General features: G+C 40.8%; 1 protein-coding gene across 1 annotated transcript in view; it reads right to left on the reverse strand.

The window, feature by feature from the left end:
* Nucleotides 1–1,511: 1,511 nt before the first annotated feature.
* The window catches only part of DGAT2L6 (diacylglycerol O-acyltransferase 2 like 6), a 25,240-nt gene continuing 7,227 nt past the window's right edge, over nucleotides 1,512–19,524 (reverse strand). Inside the window, exons 2-7 of the mRNA XM_008058816.1 lie at nucleotides 8,360–8,470; nucleotides 7,891–7,961; nucleotides 6,989–7,193; nucleotides 5,109–5,283; nucleotides 2,694–2,905; nucleotides 1,512–2,263 (exon numbers count right to left, since the gene is read on the reverse strand). Coding sequence (XP_008057007.1) covers nucleotides 2,109–2,263; nucleotides 2,694–2,905; nucleotides 5,109–5,283; nucleotides 6,989–7,193; nucleotides 7,891–7,961; nucleotides 8,360–8,470 — 929 coding nt within the window. The 3' untranslated portion in view covers nucleotides 1,512–2,108. The remainder of the gene's footprint in view (nucleotides 2,264–2,693; nucleotides 2,906–5,108; nucleotides 5,284–6,988; nucleotides 7,194–7,890; nucleotides 7,962–8,359; nucleotides 8,471–19,524) is intronic.

Consider the following 19,524-nt stretch of genomic DNA (forward strand, 5'->3'; position numbering starts at 1 on the left):
GTTTGAGCACTTTTTCATTTGTATATTTTCTATGGGGAAATGTCTATTCAAATCCTTTGCCCATTTGAAAAATTGGGTTGTCTTTTAGTTGTTGAGCTGTAAGAGTTCTTTATATATCCTGGCTACTAGACTCCTATCATGGTTTGCAAATATTTTCTCCCACTGGGTAGGTTGTCTTTTCACTTTCTTAATGGTGTCCTTTGAAGTACAAAAATATTTAATTATAATGGAATCCAACTTATCTATTTTTTATTTTGTTGTTTGTGCTTTTGGTGTTATATCTAAGAAACCATTGCCAAGATTATGAAGTTTTACACTTATGTTTTCTTCCATGAATTTAATAGTTTTACTTTTTACTTTAGGTCTTTGATCTATTTTGAGTTAATTTTTTAATATAGCATGAGGTAAGGTCCAACTTTATTCTTTTGCATGTGGAGATCCAGTTGCCCTAGTATCATTTGTTAAAAAGATTATTCTTGGGTTCGAGATCCGCCTGGGCAGCGAGACCTCATCTCTACAATAAATAAAAAAATCAGTCGGGCGTGGTAGCGCATGCCTGTAATTCCGGCTACTTGGAAGGCTGAGGCGGAAGGATCGCCGGAGCCCAGCAGGCGAGGCTGTGGTGGCTGGGAGTGGCCACTGCACTCCAGTCTGGGCGACCGAGTGCGACTCCAACTCAAAAAAAAAAAAGATTATTCTTTTCCTCATCAAATTATCTTGGCACGCTTGGTGAAAATCAATTGACCATAAATGTATGGGTTTGTGTCTGTACTCTCAAGTTCACGTATTTATAAAATAAGTTTTTTAAAAGTAATCAATTATTTTCCCTGGGGCCTAACCTGGGACCACTCTGAATAGATTCCATGGCATTTTTGTTCACACTTATGAGCTACCTTTGGTGGAATGCCATGGGACCTCATTTAGGAAAATGAATCTGAAAAAAGGTCTCCAGAAAATGAGAACTGGGACATGTAGTGGTGTATTGGAGAGAGAGAACCTTGGTTTGAAATGAGTAAGACCTGGGTTTAAAAGCTAGTTTTATCCAAAGTTGTGCAGCTTTGAGCAAGTTACTTAACCTCTAGGAGATTAACTACTGTGAAATGGAGATGATGGCAATCTCAGTCTCACATGGTTGATGTTAGCATTATGAGGCAAAGGTTGGAAAAGCAATAGCATGGTCCCTGGGACACAGTGGATATTTGACATCAAGCAAACTTACAGCTGACACCTGGTCTTGTGGCTCCCTCCCTTCTGACCCAGGATGATCGTGTGAGATCAAGAGAGGTGGGCTACTCAGTGGGTACCTGTGCCAGATCCCATGATTCTGCTCCTATCTCCTTCTCTGTGCAGCAGCTATGGTTCCATTCTCCCAAGTTTTCTGTCAAGAGCAGTATGAAGGGTGGGTGAAGAAAAGGAAAATGGCTCTTCACACACATGCTTTTTAGCCAGAAGGGAAAATCTGAGGGAAGTCCAGTAGTGAACCACAGAGTAATAAGGAAATAGTGGTATCTTGTTTTATATATTTAAAGCTTTATTTTCATAGAAGAAACAACATAACTCCATTGCTAGTCTAGAACTCTGTCACAATTGAAGAAATCATGTCTGCTTGGATCAGGAAGACACAGTTCAGGTTCATGGTTTATCTTGTGGCAGTTCCCAAATTATAAGGAGAGGGCCTGGAAGAAAACATACTATCCCTGTTCCAAACAAAGTTTCTAAGCCTAAACCTAAATAGTGATGGTGTCACAAAGGTTCAGGAGGAAGGGGCAAAGTGTTTTTTGGCTTTTCATTACTGTGATTAGAGAGTTGGCTGGGATGACTCACAAGACTGCCAAACTGGATTGTTGCCCTAGAATAACCAGGGGTGATAGAACCTTCCTCAGTCCTCTCCTGCTCCTCTGACTCCTTCCCCCAAACCTACCTCAGCCACTTGGGAGGGAACTCCATTGCTGGAACCCTGATTCATTAAATACCCTCTGGTTTGGTTGGCCTCCCCTCTCATCCTTGAGATTATACCCTCTTTCCAAATTCTTCCTTCCCCGTGGCTCTATTTAGATCCCTCATGGCTTTGAGTATTTATTAATGGGGCATCCAGCTCCTGGCTCCTGTTATATAATTGTCAGCTCTTGGGTCTCAGGGAGGCCATATTCAACTTTGTGTTGGTTAAACAGCTTGTGCAGGGCACTGATGTAAAGTGCGTGATACTTGTCCACTGTCTTCTTGTTTGGCTTCTTAATCCTGGGAATTGGCAAGGGTTCCCCAACTATGGAGAAGGAGAAGAGACAAGCATTAGAGCCCCCCTCCTCCAACTCAAACTACCCATTCCTCAGTGGGGGCCATGCACTGAAACTCAGTATCTGTGTTTCCTTCCCTTCCTTCGTTCTTTCCCTCTGCTCCAGTCCCATCCTGGCCCTTGTTCTCTGATCACCTAATCTCAGCCATGCTCAAGAGAATGCAGGCAAGCTCAGGAGGGTGCTAAAGGAATGGATATGAATAGTGATGCTCTTGTGGCAGCTGTTGAACTCTGTCCCATCCATGAATCACAACTCTTATCTGTTTTGTTGTCCTACCCACCCTGCTCTCAACCACACCCCTTGCCCATCCCAGCTGTAAGCCAGGTCCCCCAGGACTTGATGGGTGACTTTGGAGGAGTAGATCAAGAACCAGTGGTCTGGATTTACTGTAAAGCTCACCAACAGTGGTAATGGGTCGATTGAAAGGCAGAAAACCCCAGGATCCACGAGTGAGGCCACGGCCATGGAAGGTACAGAAATTTAGTCCCAGGATTTTTTTGAATATGGCCTGGAAGGTTTTTTGGAAGAACCTTAACCATGTGCCCTCAGGGAAGGTCTCCTGATTGTGAACTTCATTTTCACCAAAGGAATAGGAAGGGACAAGGTATGCCCTGCAAAGAGAAGGACAGGAGTGTGAGCTCTCTGAGGACGCTCCCCCAGCAAATCCCTCTCCAAGGTAGGAAACCTCTCCAACCTCCCCATTTTAGGACAAGAATCCAAGCACCCAGAGATCTCTAACCTCATGTCCCATTCCTTCTATGCCGCACCCTCCCAACTGAACTCTCTGAGGGGAGCTGCTGTGCTTTGTTCTGTGTGATAGGAAGAAATGAATTTCAGGAGATCTAATGGTCTTCATTGCATCCAGCATCCAGAATGTTATTCCTAACCCGCATATAAGGATATGTTACGCCTCTCGTTAAAGCTCTTTCAGAGCTCCTCACTTTGTACCACACATGAAGACATGGCCTTTATGCTCTAGCCCTCCCTACCTGGCTAGCTTCCCCTCTCCCCACTCCTTCCTTGCAATCTACCTAGCCATGCTAAGTGTGCCTAACATTCTCTTATCCGTGTGTCTGCACATTCTGCTCTCTCTGTCAGAAGTGCCTTCTCTCTGTCTTCATGTGGCGAATTCGATTTTGCCCTCAGTTCCAATTTCATCCCCTTGAAGAAACTTTCTTTGACCACTTCAGTTTCCCCCAGTGTGAATTGGTACCCCTCATGTAGTGCTTACCTTTCTTTTGCCCTAATAGTACCCCAGCCCTGTTTTATAGTCATCTCCTTACCTGTCTGACTCCCCCAGTAGACAGCAACCAATTAAAGGCAAGAACTGTGTTGTATTCATCTTTGAATCCCCAGGGCCTGGCACAGTACCTGACATGCCATAGGTCCTCACTGAATGCCTGGGTTCTTTCTCCCTTTTGGTCTGCCTGGCAACTCCTATTTCAATTCACAATTTAGATGTTACCCACCTAGGAAGCCTCTACTGTGGGTCAAAGTCTTTTCATAAATTGGTGGTCTTATGACAATTTGTACACATCTCCATTATAGTACTTTATTTATTCAACAAGGATTTATCTTTCTATGTGCCAGCACTGTTTTAAGCCCTGAGGATGCATTGGTGAGCACAATGGATTACCTTGTTTTGGAGGATGTCAAACAATAAACCATAAAGAAGTAGATAAACAAACAAATAAATAAAATAGGTGATTTATAAGAAGGTAAGTGCAACAGGAAAAAACTAGAGCAAAACGGTCAGGAGATACCTTATTGAGAAGAGACATTTGAATAAAGACTTGAGGAAAGTAACAAAATGAGCCAAGCAGTTATTTGGAGGAATAATGTTCTGGGCAGAGGGAACAGCTAGAGCAAAGACTCTAAGGCAGGAGCATGTGGCCTGCTTGAGGGACAGCAAGGAAGCCAGTGTAGCTGTGATGGAGTTAGCAAGAGGGAAAGTAGTGAGTGATGAGGGCAGAGAGGAGAGAAATGGCTAAGGACCAGATTATTCAGGGTCTTGCAAGCCCTTGTAAGGACTTAGGCTTATTTCTCTGAGTGACATGGAAACCACTGGAGTGTTTTGAGCAGTAACATGATCTGACTCACGTTTAGCAGGATTATCCTGGTTGCAGCTGGGAATAAGGGTGGAGGAGGTAGGAATAGACGCAGGAAGAACAGTGAGAAGCATTGCAATAATCCAGGGGGAGGCTATGGTAGTAAGTTAGGGACCAGTAGTCTAGGTGGTAAGTGATTGGATTCTGCATATATTTTGTAATTATATGTGCATGTGTCTGTCTTCTATATTGAGCTGTGAGTTTGCAAGAACCAGATCTTATTTATTGTTATATCTTAAATGCCCAGCATTATGCCTGACATACAGTAGGTATTCAAAAACTGCTGAATGAATGCATTCTATTTCTCAACCCAGATTATATGCTCTTTGCAGTCATGTTCTTTGCAATCCTCACAGCATCAAGATCAGTGCCTTTCTTGCCCTTGAGGTTCTCTGGACCTGTCAGTTAATAGGCTGATATAGAGTACAACCCCACTTCCCCAGACCTATAGCTTACCAAGGTATCAGGCAGAAAGTAAAAAGACTTCTTTTGTTGTTCTTTCTTCTACTTAAAGTAAGAAAAGTGTCCACTGAAATTATCTGGAATCCCAAACACCCCTAAGGCACAGTGTGAAGTAATGGAGAAAAGGAACCACAGTGAAGAGGGGGCCACCGCTAACAGGTTTCCCAAGGAGGGCACCATTCTGAAGAAAGCTACAGAGGCTTATGGCATCCTGACAAGAGAGCACTAGAACCAAGGGACCCACCCTGTCTCCAGTGCCAACTTCACAAAACCTTTACGCTGTTTGAGGAAGATGGTGGAGGCTCCTGGCCGGCACATGAGGGCTTCAGTAGCTCCGCCCACCACAATAACCACAGCATTGCCTGAGTTTTTCTGGGTCAGCAAGTACTTCAAGGCCAACTTACTCACTGGACACACACCTGTGAAACCAAAGAGTCAAGTGGCAGAACAAACTTGGTGCCAAAGAATGGGGTAAGGTGTTCCTCCAGACCCTTCCTGTTGGAGACCGCTTTTGTTTCCTATTACTGTTTCTACCTTTCTTTGACCTCCAACTCCTGGGTTAGCCCTAGCCTAAGGTTGGTCCTTAGGGTCAGCTGCTTGCCTTGGGGGTCTGTGCTACTATAGTTAGGTCTATACTGAGTTCCTCTGCCTACTACAAACCATAGCTTACTGCCTTTCAGATCAATAGTATTTAAGCCTATCCCTTCCCTCTCTACCTATGAACTACAGCCGTCTTCCACTTTGCCCAGGCTGACAGCACTGGAGACCTTCCAGACTTCTCTCCTCCAGGGTGATCAGGACTAGCCACCACCCACCCACTTTCTCCCTAAAAGCAAATTGCCAAAAGGGAGCCATTGGCTAAGGTTTCTGGAGCGTAGGCAGACCCAAGAGCCCACCCAAGCCAAATTAAAATGTAGATGAAGGATGAAATGTGGATGACAGCCTGTTGTTCAGCGACAGTCACTGAGTCTTTTATCACTTCTGTCTCCCATCTCTGTTCACCTTCCATACTCTACTGGGATGGCAGAAATTGCCTCTAGGCTCTAGCCATTGAGAAGAGATCCCAGCTCCAGGGTCACGCCAACCTCAGAGGGAAGCAGAAGCATCATCTGGGACTCTAGTGGTCCCACCTGGTCCCTCCAGATAAATGTATCTTACATCTTAATGTTTGGCTTCAGTTGTTTTCTGGTGTCCAGAAGGATGAATATTCATCCAGAGAGAGGGACGTTTGTCACAGTGCTCTAGTTTGAAACCTGGCATAGGGAAGTTGTCCTGGATATTCTGATGGCATCTTATGCAAGATTGAAGGAGTTCCCAGGAGATGAAGGTCATGGGCCAGGAATGTACTAGCTAGTATAAGAGACTTTAAAATATTATTAAGACATCATGGGATGAAAGCTGCTGTACAAATGACTGGCCAAAAGAGGTCATTTAACATCCCAGAAAGAGTCTGGTGAAGTTCATTTGAGCTACCCCATTCATTCCTGCTTTTCCCTGTATTTGTGTTTAATACTTGGCTTATCATCCTCTGTTATGCACTTTGGCTTTGATCCTAAAATACTCTCCGGTTTCTCCTCTGAAAGGAATCCTGGTGATTCTTTTTTTTCTTTTTTTTTTTTGAGTTGGAGTCTCACTCTGTCGCCCAGACTGGAGTGCAGTGGCCGCTCCCGGCCACTGCAGCCTCGACCTGCTGGGTTCCGGCGATCCTTCCGCTCAGCTTTCCAAGTAGCTGGAACTACAGGCGAATGCTACCACGCCCGGCTGATTTTTTGATTTATTGTAGAGATGAGGTCTCGCCAAGTTGCCCAGGTGTGTCTCGAACCTGTGGGCTCAGGCAATCCACTCACCTAAGCCTCCCAAAGGCACGGGATTACAGGCTGAGCCACCGAGCCCGGCTTCTGGTGACTCCTATGAATGCCTGTAACTTCTTCTGCTGCCGAACAAAACCCTACCTCCCAGATCTTGGAAATAATCTGATACTTGGCCACATAGTTCTGTTACTGGCCCAGGGTGTTCTAGACTCATTTTCTTTCACCTCTTCTTCCAGCAGGGAGTGACTGCAAGGGCTTATTGGGGTTGGAGCTCTGAGGTAGGTCAAAGAATGAGATGATATCTTATACTCACCCATTGACATCACATATTCTCTTACAATTGGGATCCAGAAGATGCCTTCCAAGGTCCCTACAGAGGGAGTGATGGATGGAAAAATCCGAGCAAAGCCAGTGGCCTCAGTGGCAAAGTTGATGAAGACACCATAAGAAACAATGCCATGGGGGTGGTTGGCAATGATGTAGTTGTGTTTGGGAGAAAGGTCATGAGTCTTCACCAGCTGTTGAGGGAGATTGAGTCAGATCATTGGCTAGGAAGAAGGAAGAGAGGATATGTGGACTCAAACCCCAGCAGGTAGCCTGTTTCCCTCTGAAAGCCCCAAGTTCCTGTTCACTGGGATATCATAGTCATAGGATTGCCAGGGATCATGATGGTCACAAAGGCTGAGCTGGGTTTGCCATTGAGGAAAAGGTTGCTATCCATCTGCCCATCCATCTCCAACCCTTGCTCTGCGTTATGCTTCTGGGCCATGACTTTCACTGTTAGCCACCAAATCACTTGAAAACATGGAGCTGGTTGGGCTTGGTGGCTCAGCCTGTAATCCCAGCACTTTGGGAGGCTGAGGCGAGTGGATTGCTTGGGGCTGTGAGTTCAAAACCAGCCCAAACAACTTGGCAAAACCTTGTCTCTACAATAAAAAAATCAAAAATTAGCCGGGCATGGTAGCGGTGCCTATAGTTCTGACTAATTAGAAGGCTGAGGCGGAAGGATCGCTGGGGTCCAGCAGGTTGACGCTGGGGTGGTAGTGAGTGTCCCACTGCACTCCAGCCTGGGCAACAGAGTGAGACTCCCACTCAAAAATAAGTAAATAAAGAAAAATAAAAAGAAATAAAGAAAAAGAAAAGAAAACATGGAGCTGAGTAGGGAGCAAGAGTCTAGCAACAGGGACCGAGGGCAGCCAGAGGAATGGTAGTCACCTTTATTGGGAAGTAATTTCGGAAATACTTCCAGAGGGTCCAGTTTCGTACCCAGGCTGAACGCCTACCACCTGTGGGTACAGAAGGGAAGGGGAGAGCAGATGGGGCATTGCTAGTCCTCCTGCCTCTCCCATAGGTGAAGAGTTCTGTCTGCAGTCCTCAGGTCACAAGAGGGTCCCCCTTCTCACACCTCAGAGCTGTAGGTACTGTCCCTGAATCCACTCCCCCAAGACTTAGGAATTCCCTGCTCCTCTGGAGCCAGCCAGAAAGGTGATAGGGAAACAGCCTGAGGCTGGGGGCACCTGCCCAGAAACCTCAACCTCCTTATTTTTCCTGTGCAGTCTGGTTGAGACCTCTGTCCCTCTCCCTTTTCTCCCCTCTCCCATCCTTTGATTCTCCCTCCCTCTCCCTCCCCTTGTAGTTCCATCCTTGGCACAAACAGGACCATGATTGTGCCCCTATCTCTTACCTTGACTGTGAGTTTTCCAATCATAGGCGAGCCAGGCTAAGGAGAGCACAGCCAAGGACCAGAACTTAGTGAACACCAGAAAGTAGGGTATAAGGATAATGGGGATAGCTCCTGAGGGGACACAAAGGGTTCACACCCTTCAGTTCCCTTGAAGTTTTAGTACACTTCTCTTAACCCCGATCTCTAATCTACACTCAAAGAGCAGGGCAAGGCTAGTGTGGGGCCCTTCTCTCCCTCTCCTCCCCAGTTCCAACCTCCTACCCACGCCTAGCTCTTCCGTGGTCTTCTGAGCCCTTGGATCTGGAGCTTCTTGATGGCTGAGATCGTAACTGAGGAAACAGCAAAACCATGAAGTTCCTGGTGCGGGCCCTCAGCCGGCATCAAAAGATAGCACTGCTTGGTAAGAGGAAAGAAAAGCACGTTGGGCTGGTGGTTGACATCCCCATCCTGGGACCTTGGAAAATTATTTCCAAAAGCTTGACCCTCCTTCCTTTGTTAAACTGCCAAGAACACATATTCCAGTGGAGAAGGGTTGCCTGCAGTGTACAGACGGTTTGATGCTTAGAAGAAAATGCAGGTTAAAAGCTGCTTTACTGTGTTCTATTTTGTGTCACTCAATGTTGCAAAGGTTCAGAAAAGGAAAATTTTATTGCTGTTAGCAAAGGGACACAGAAGGCTGTGAAATGCAAACATCATAGATCTTACAGCTGTGGGAACTGAATTCCATTTTTAAATCTGCATTCATGAGAAAAAGGGGCTAAGTACACATATTGTGAACTAAAAAAAAGACCTAGCTAAGGGAATGACTTCTTTGACCAGGTACCACATGATGGCAGATAAAAGTTTCAGAGAAGGGGAAGAAACTCAAGAGTTACCTACCAGTAGGTTTTTTTCTCACATTTTGAACATAGATGAAAACAGTCGAAAAAGAATGGGCATTGCTCTAAAAAATCATGTTATGGTGTAGAAAAAATTTTAGTGATAGGCTGGATTCTTTTTGCAAGAACTGGCTGAGACAATTGTTGTAAGCATGCTGATTAAATAGGAAATAGTGGTAGGAAAAATTTTATGGGAAACCTACCATAGATAAAAGCCCTGCTACCTCTGACCTTCATGAAGAGATGAAAGTAAGCTTGCCAGTTAAGCTTCAGAAGAAAACTCAGATAAAGTTAAATAAGAATAATTGCTAATTAAAGGTAGTCTAAATGCATCATTTATTTTATATCTTGCTTCAAATAAATTTTGCCTGTATCCTCAGTATTTATAACAGTGACTGGCACATAATATGTGTTCAACAAATATCAGTAGACTGACTGAAAAAGAAAAAAGTAAATGTTTTCTCTTTTCAATAATAAACGCAAATGATTAGTGTTTAGTCAGGATGTATAATGTTATTTAAATGTGTCATTATTTAAAAGTGTAGACAGAGCGTGTGTGTCTTTTATCGCCTTCATTTATCCACAAGTCCTAAAGGCACTCTAAAAGCCCTTACCTCAGTAACACCATCCCCCTAGTGGAATCTACTGAAACTGCAGGTGTGGCCCTACAGAAGACCATAAATGTTTTTGAGGGCTACGCTTTCAGCTTATTTGGGTCCCATCAATGCCATGCATGGTGACAAAAGTGGGATTTAAAGAGATAAGAGGAACGCATTCAAAAGTAGGCAAATGACATACAAATGGCCAACAACATGAAAAATGTTCAACATCACTAATCAGGAAAATGCAAATTAAAACCACAATGAGATACTGCCTTACACCAGTCAGAGTGGCCATTATAAAAATAAAAAATCAAAAAACAATAGCCGGGTGCAGTGGCTGAAGCCTGTAATCCCAGCACTTTGGGAGGCTGAGGCGAGAGGATTGCCTGGGCCCAGGGGTTTGAGACCAGCCTGGGCACCTTGGTGAGACCTTGTCTCTACAATGTATCAAAAAATTAGCCAGGCATGGTAGCAAGCATGCGCCTGTAGTTCCGGCTACTTGGAAGGCTGAAGCAGAAGGATCGCCTGAGCCCAGCGGGTCAACGCTGGGGTGACTGTGAGCGTGCCACTGCCCTCCAGCCTAGGTGACAGAGTGAGACTCTCAAAAACAAAAAAACAATAGAGGTTGGCACAGATTCATTAAAAAGGGAATGCGTATACACTGTTGGTGGGAGTGTAAATTAGTATTAATACAACCTCAATGGAAATTGATATGGGGATTTCTCAAAGAACTAAAAATAGATCTTCCATTCAATCCAGCAACCCCACGACTGAGTATCTACCCAAAGGAACAAATGTTGTTACACAAAAAAGACACCTGTACTCGTATGTTTATCACAGCACAAGTTACAATTGCAAAGATATGGAATCAACCTAAATACCCATAAACTGATCAGTAGATAATAAGAATGTGGTATGTGTATGTATATATATATATGCACACACTATTTAGCCATAAAAATTTTTTACAAAAAGTCTTTTGCAGCAATGTGGATAAAATTGGGGACCATCACCCTAAGTGAAGTAACACAGGAATGGAAAACCATATACTGCATGTTCTCACTTATAAATGGCAGCTAAGTTAAAGGTCTGCAAAGACATAGAGAATGGTATAATGGACATTGGAGACTCAGAAGGAGGAGGGTGGAAACTGGAGGAGGAATTAAAAAAATAACCTATTTTGTACAATGTGCACTGGTAGGGGTGGTGGGTACACTTAATGCCCAGACTTCTTTACCACTATACAATGCATCCATGTAACGAAAAACAATTTGTATCCCCTAAAGCTACTTAAATTTAAAAATAAAAATGTAAAGAGATAGGAGGAGCAGAGGTCAAATGTGGAAGACCTAAAACTCATAGAATGAGTTCTGTGACACAAAGCAAGGATATCTGAGGAAGGAATAATAAAAAACAAGCATTTGTGTGTGACACTCCCTTAGGTATTATGGCCTTGACACCAGGAGATGGTTCCATTTTCTCTTGTCCATGTTCAAGTGAGGTGTCTTGGAGAGGATATCAAAGAGGAAGTTCATATAGGTAGGCTCCTAATTTAGTTTGTTTTGAAGATGGCCAAGCCATTGTAATAGATGTGCAGTGGTATCTCATCATAATCTTAATTTGCACTTCCCTAATAGCTAATGATGTTTAACATTTTTCATGTACTTATCTGCTTTCTGTGTATCCTCTTTGGCAAAGTGTTCAAATCTTTTGCCCTTTTTTCAATGGGATCATTTGTCTTCTTACTATTGATTTCAAGCATTCTTTATATATTTTGGATACAAGTTTTTTGTCTGATATATGATTTGCAAACATTTTGTCCTAGTCTGTGTCTATCTTTTCATTCTTCTAACAGAGTCTTTCTTAGAGCAAAAGCTTTTAATTTTGGTGAAGTCCAATTTATCTATTTTATTTTCTTTTAAGGATTATGCTTTTGGTGTCAAATCTAAGAACTCTTTGCCTAATGTCAGGTCATAAATGTTTTCTCCTGCTTTCTAAAGGTTTTACAGTTTCTGTTTTGCATTTAGATCTATGATCCATTTTAAGTTAAAAATTTTCAGCTTTATGAAAGTATAACTGAAAAAAATTATGTATATTCAAGGTGTACAATGCAAAAATTTGATACACATATATTTTGTAATGTTTGCCATAATCAAATTAATCAACACATCCACCATCACAGTTTACACTTTGTGTGTGTGGGGGGGCAGGAGGTGAAGATATTTAACATCTACTATCTTATCAAATTTCAAGTAAACAATACAGTTTTACTAAGTATAGTCGCCATACTGTACACTAGATCCCCAGAATTTATTCACATATTTTTTCACCATTAGTATGGCGTTAGCTGTGAACTTTTCATATATGAATTTTATTATGTTGAGATGCATTCCTTTTATATCTAATTTTTTGAGTTTTTATTATAAAAAGATGTTGAATTTTGTCAGATGCTTTTTCTGCACCTATTGAGATGATCATATGATTTTTATTATTCATTCTGTAAATGTGGTGTATTACATTTATTGATTTATGCATGTTGAACTATCTCTGAATCCCAAGGATAAATCTCTCTTGATCATGGTGTATTATCCTTTTACTGTGCTATTGAATTTGGTTTGCTAGTATTTTGTTGAAGATTTCTTTTGCATCTATGTTCATCAGGGATATAAACCTGTAATTTTCTTTTTGGAATATCCTTGCTTGGTTTGGTATGTTTGAATGTATTCCTGCCTCTTCAATTTTTTGGAAGAATTTGAAAAGAATTGGTGTCTCTTCTTTAAATGTTTGGTAGGATTTACCCATGAAGCCATCTGGTCCTAGGCTTTTCTTTGTTGGGAGTTTTAAAAAATTACTAATTACATCTCCTTTAATAATTATTGACCTGTTCATATTTCTTGATAGGTTGTATGTGTCTAGAAAGTCATCCATTTCTTCTAGGTTATTCAATTTGTTGGTATATGATTGTTTATAGTCATCTCTAATGATCCTTTGTATTTCTGTGGTATCAGTTGTAATTGTCTCTTATTTTTTATTTTATTTATTTGATAGTCTCTCTTTTTTTGCTTGGTTAGTCTAGCTAAGGGTTTGTCAATTTTGTTTATCTTTTCACAAAACCAATTTCTTAGTTTTGTAGATTTTTTTCTATTGTCTTTCCAGTCTCTACTTTATTTTTTTCTGCTCTAATCTTTATCATTTTCTTCCTTTTGCTAGCTTTGGGATTAGTTTGCTTTTTTTCCTAGTTTCTTGGGGAGTAAAGTTAGGTTATTAATTTGAGATTTTTTTTTTCTTTATGAAGGTATTTATCATGATAAACTTCCCGGCTAGCACTACTTTTGCTGCATCCCATAAGGTTTGGTATGTTATACTTTCATTTTTTCTTTTCTTTTCTTCTTTTTTAGTTTTTTTGATTTTTTTTAATTTAAAAAATATGGGGTATAATTCAGGATTAGGTATATAAGTGATCATCATACAGGTAAAGTTTGACCTCCCTTTAGTTCCCACTTTGCCTGGTTTGAGATCAGGTACCCTTACTGATGTGTTCCCCCCGACCCCGGCAGTGTCCCGCTACTGCCAATCCCTTTCTTATAGTATTATGGTAAATGTTCAGGGTCTGCTTATGAGTGAGAACATGCGGTATTCTGTTCTTTGTTTCTGTGATAGATCACTTACTATGATAGACTCTAAATCCACCCAAGTTGCTGCGAAGACCATATGTTTGTCCTTATTTATGACTGCATTATATTCCATTGTGTATATGTACCACTTTTTTTATCCAGTCCACTTTTGATGGGCAGCATGGTTGGTTCTATGTTTTTGCTAATGTGAATAGTGCTACAATAAACATGCGTGTGTGGGTGTCTTTTTTGTAGGATGATTTGAGTTATTCTGGATTTATTCTCAGTAGGGGGATTGCTTGGTCATATGAAAGGTCAATGTCTAGCTTTTTTAGAAATCGCTACACTGTTTTCCAAAGAGATTGAACTAGTTTGCATTCCCACCAGCAGCGTAGAAGCGTTCCCTTTCTCCACATCCTCACCAGTATCTGTTGTTATTTGTCTTATTAACGACGGACATTCTTACTGGGGTTAGGTGGGATCTCAGTGTGGTTTTGATTTGCATTTCTCTGATGATTAGCGAGACTGAGCACTTTTTCATGTCTCTGTTGGCTGCCAGTATACCTTCTTTTGAGAAGTGTCAATTCATGTCTTTTGCCCACTTTTTAATGGGGCTGTTTGCCTTTTTCCTTTCAGCACATTTGAGTTCCTTGTAGATCCTGGATGTTACGCCTTTGTTAGATATATAGTTGGCAAATATTTTTTTCCCATTCTGTGGGCTTACATTTTCATTTTCATTTGCCTCAAGATTTTTTTTTAATCTCCCTTTTGACTTCTTCCTTGACTCATTCATTGGCTGTCCAGGAGTATGTTGTTTAATTTCTGCATATTTGTGAATTTTCCAAAATCCCTCCTGTTATTGATTTCTAGTTTCATAGCATTATGGTCAGAAAAGATACCTGCTATAATTTCAATATTCTTAAATGTGTTAAGACATGTTTTATGGTCAAATGTATGATCTATCCTGGAGAATGTACCATGTGCACTTGAGAAGAACGTGTACTTGTATTCTACTGCCGTTGGATGGAATAATCTGTGTATGTCTGTTAGGTACATTTGGTTTATAGTGGTATTTAAGTTCACTGTTTCCTTGTTGATTTTCTGTCTGAGCTATTCATTTTTGAAAGTGGGTATTAGAGTCCTTTACCTTTATTATATTGCTGTCTATTTTTTCCTTCAGTTATTTTATTTTATTTTATTTATTTTATTTTTTATTTTTTTTGAGTTGGAGTCTCACTCTGTCGCCCAGACTGGAGTGCAGTGGCCGCTCCCGGCCACCGCAGCCTCGACCTGCCGGGCTCCGGCGATCCTTCCACCTCAGCCTTCTGAGTAGCCGGAATTACAGGCATGCGCTACCACGCCCGGCTGATTTTTTGATTTATTGTAGAGATGAGGTCTCGCTGCCCAGGCGGGTCTCGAACCCGCGGGCTCAGGCAATCCACTCACCTCAGCCTCCCAAAGGCACGGGATTACAGGCTGAGCCACCGAGCCCGGCTCTTCAGTTATTTTAATAATTGCTTTAAAATATTTATGTGTGTCAATGTCGAGTGCATATATATTTACAATTGTTAAATCATCTTGATGAATTCACCCCTCCATCATAATATAGTGACCTTCTTGATCTCTTGTGACAGATTTTGACTGAAAGTCTACTTTGTCTGGTATAAGTATAGCCTCTCCTACTCTTTAGATTACCATTTACATGGAATAATTTTTTCTATCCCTCCATTTTCAGCCCATATATGCCCCTATGACTAAAGTGAGTGTCTTGAGGCAGCATAGTGTTGATTTTTTTTAAAAAATCAATGCTGCTACTGTGTGTCTTTTTAAAGTTTTAATTTTTAATTGTTATGGTTACATAATTTTATGGGGTGCATGTGATATTTTGATTCAAGCATGCAATATGTAACGATCAAATCTGAGATATCCATCACCTCAAAAATTTATTTCTTTGTGTTGGGAAAATTTCAAATCTACTCTTCTAGCTATTTTGAAATATATAATAAATTACTGTTAACTATAGTTGCCCTACTGTCCTATGAATAACTAGATCTTATTCCTTATACCTATCTGTATTTTTGTACCCGTTAACTAACTCTCTTTATCCCTTCTCCCCACTACTCTTCCCCAATACCACCATTCTATTTATTACCTCCATGAAATCTATTTTTTAGCTCTCACATATAAGTGAGAACATTATTTGACTTTTGATTGGAGAATTTACTCCATTTACATTAAAAATAGTTATTAATAAATAAGGACTCACGAATGCAATTTTGTTAATTGTTTTCTGTTTTGTAGACCTTTTGCTACTTTCTTCTCCTCTTTCTGTCTTCCCTTGAGATTTTTTTTGTAGTGGTGTGCTTTGATTCCTTTCTCTTTATCTTTTGTGTATCTACTAGAGATTTTTTCTTGGTGGTTACCATGGGGCTTACATAAAATATCTTATAGTTATAACATTCTATTTTACACTGATAACAACTTAGCTTCAATTACATATAAAAACTCTACACTTTTACTTATCCAAACCCTATTCATTTTATGCTATTGATTTTACACTTTACATATTTTTATATTGTGTGTTCATTAACAAATTATTAAAGCTGTAGTTATTGTTTCACTCTTTTGTCTTTTAGTTTATTCTACAGTCAAAAGTGATTTACACACCACCATTACAGTATTAGCATATTCTGAATTTGACTGTAAATTTCCCTTTACCAGTGGGTTTTATACTTTTATATGTTTTCATGTTGTTATTTAATATCCTTTCATTTCAACTTGAAGAACTCCCTTTAGCATTTCTTGTAAGGCAGATCTAGTGATGAACTCCCTCAGTTTTTGTTTGTCTGGGAATGCCTTTATCTTTCCTTCATTTCTGAATGACAGCTTTTCTGATTACATAGTATTCTTGGTTGGCAGTTTTTTTCTTTCAGTACTTTGTATCACACCACTCTCTCTTGGCCTTCAAGGTTTCTGCTAAGAAGTCTGCTGATAGCCTTATGGAGATCCCCTTTTATATGATTAGACTTTTTCTCTTGCTGCTTTCAAAAGTCTTTCTGACTTTTGACAATTTGATCAGAAAGTGTTTCTAGGAATTCTTTGGGTTAATCTTGCTGGAGAATCTCTGAGCTTCATGAATCTGGATGTTCATTTCTCTCTCAAGATTTGGGAATTTTTCAGCCTTTATTTTTTTAAGTAAGCTATCTGTTACTTTTTTCCTCTTTTCTTCTCCTAAATTATGGAAATCTAATAATGCATAGATTTATTTGTTCAATAGGTTCCTTAGGTTTTCTTCATTGTTTTAAATTATTTTTCCTTTTGTTCCTTTAATTGGCTAATTTTAGATCACCTGTCTTTGAGTTATCTGATTCTTTCTACTGCATGATCAGTCTGCTGTTGAAACTCGATCTTATTTTTTTCAGTTATATCATTGTATTCTTTTTTTTTGAGTTGGAGTCTCACTCTGTTGCCCAGACTGGAGTGCAGTGGCACGCTCCCGGCCACCGCAGCCTCAACCTGCTGGGCTCCAGCAATCCTTCCGCCTCAGCCTTCCAAGTAGATGGAACTACAGGCGCGTGCTACCATGCCCAGCTAATTTTTTATTTATTGTAGAGATGAGGTCTCATCAAGTTGCCCAAGTCGGTCTCGAACCCGTGGGCTCAGGCAATCCACTCACCTTGGCCTCCTAAAGTGCTGGGATTACAGGCTGAGCCACTGAGCCCAGCCTATCATTGTATTCTTTAGCTCTAGGATTTCTGTTTGTTTTTTTTTAATGGGTTCTATTTCTTTATTGAACTTCTCATTTTGTTCATGCATTATTTTCCTGATTTTGTTTAGCTGTCTATCTGTGTTCTCTTGCAACTCATTGCACTACAGGATTATTATTCTAAATTCTTTGTCATGTCATTCATAGATCTCCACTTCTTTGGGATGAGTTATTGGGAGCTTCACTCATTTCCTTTGGTGGTGTCATGTTTGCCTTATTCTTTGTTATTCATATGCCTTGCATTGGCTTCTGTGCATTTGAAGGAGCAAACTCCTTTTCCAGTCTTTATAGACTGATTTCAGCAAGTAAATACCTTGTCTTGTTGGGTCTCCAGGCTGATGGGATTGTATCCAGGATTGCAGTCAAGTTAAATTGGAACTATGTTATGGGTTGATGCTGGGTCTGCAGCTGGCAGGTCTGTTACTAGGGGCTTGAGCGAGAGCATGGACTCTGTCTGATCCCTGGGTAGACTGGACTGCCTCCAGGACCTTGGTCAGTAGGGCTGCTAGTAGAACACGAGTTGTCTTAAGGGTCTGCAGTTGAGTCTGTAGATGGCGGGCCTGTTCCCAAGTGCTTGGAGAGGTGTGACATCCTCCTGGGAGAGCTGGGTCATTGGGTGGGTCTTTGGACAGGTAAGACAGGCCTGGACTGTGGCTGAGAGAGGCTAGAACCAAGTCATAGGACGCTTCAAGGTCTACAGCCAACAATGAGATCTGCAGGCCTGTCTCCAGAGGCTGGTTAGGTGCATCTCCTGCCAGGTTTCTGGATGGACAAGACTGCCTCTGGACTATGGTTGAATGGAGCTAGAGCCAAGTTACAGAGCTGTTTCAGGAACTGCAGTGGGATCAAAGTTGGCAAGCCTGCTTCATTTGACATGGACAGGCTTGACCCCCAGCAGGTCCCTGGGCAGGCATAATTGCTCTCATAACACTGCTGAGAGGGACTAGAGTTGAGTTAAAAGGCCACTTCAGGGTCCACTGCTGGGACCAAGGTTAGCAGGCAAAGGTTGACTTTGTCACCATTTATCATATAGCTAAGAAAAAAGCAGAGATGGGTGTGACGCCTCCTGGATCCCTTACATGGTTTTGGCAGCAGAACCAAAGCCAAATGATGTTATAACTGAGTTTAGAGGGGGACAAGGCCAGGTCTGTAGCCTGTGCCACAGTCAATGAGCCTGTCACCTGGGTGTGGGCCTGCCCTCTCAAAACAGCCTTCCTTAGTCTTGGACTCCAAGAGGGTTTTGCATTATTCTACCTGGGTCCCAAAACTCCCACAATGACACTTTGGACAATGGATGGTTGCCAAATTCTGGTTGCTCTGGAGAGATGCAAGCTGGAGACTTCTCATTTTGTCATCTTGTTGACATCAGTCTCGAGTTAATTTTTTAGAATAAGATCTGAAGTTTTAGTCAAGGTTCATTTTGCTGCATATGAATATCCAATTGTTCCAACACCATTCATTGAAAAGATGATGTTTCCTCCATTGAATTGCTTTTCTGTCTTTGTCAAAAATCACTTGACCATATTGTATAGGTCTATTTCTTGACTCTCTATTCTGTTCCATGGATTGATGTGCCTATCCCTTCACTAATACATCACTATCTTGATAACTATAGTCTTATACTAAATTATAATAAATTATGTTAGTTATTGTAGTTCCTTTGTTTTTATATACATTTTTAAATCAGCTTGTCTATGTCTACAGAAAATTCTGATAGGAGTTCTTTTTAATTAATTTTTTATTCAGAAAAAACTTTAGATCAACAGAAAATGTGCAAAAATACTTTAATAAAATAACTTTCATCTACGTCTACCCAGTGCTAACATTTTAGATTTGACTCTACTTTTATTTTTTTGTTTTATTATTATTTTTTATTTTAATGTAAAGATGTGGGATACAATTCAAGGTGATTTATTTTTAAATATAAAAATATAAGTATACACATATATGTTTGTATTTGAGAATACATTGCAGAGATCACAGTCTTTTGCCTCTAAATACTTTACCAAGAACAAAGGTATTCTCTCCCCTTATAGCATCCCAGTGTGATGATCAAATTTGGGGAATTTAATATGCATGCAATACTGTTATAAAATGTAATCTGATTAAGATTTTTATTTGAATTGCAATACATTTGTAGATCAATTTAGGGAGAACTGACTTCTTTACTGTGCTGAGTTATCCAATCTATGAGCATGATATGCCTCTAATTATTTAGATCTTTTATTTTATTCATTAGCACACTATAGTTTTCAGCCTATGGATCCTGGACATGTTTTGTTAGATTTTTTTTTTTTTTTTTTTG

The sequence above is a fragment of the Carlito syrichta genome, unplaced genomic scaffold, assembly GCF_000164805.1.
Source record: "Carlito syrichta isolate Samal-C Ts95f unplaced genomic scaffold, Tarsius_syrichta-2.0.1 Scaffold303638, whole genome shotgun sequence".
Classification (NCBI taxonomy): domain Eukaryota; kingdom Metazoa; phylum Chordata; class Mammalia; order Primates; family Tarsiidae; genus Carlito; species Carlito syrichta.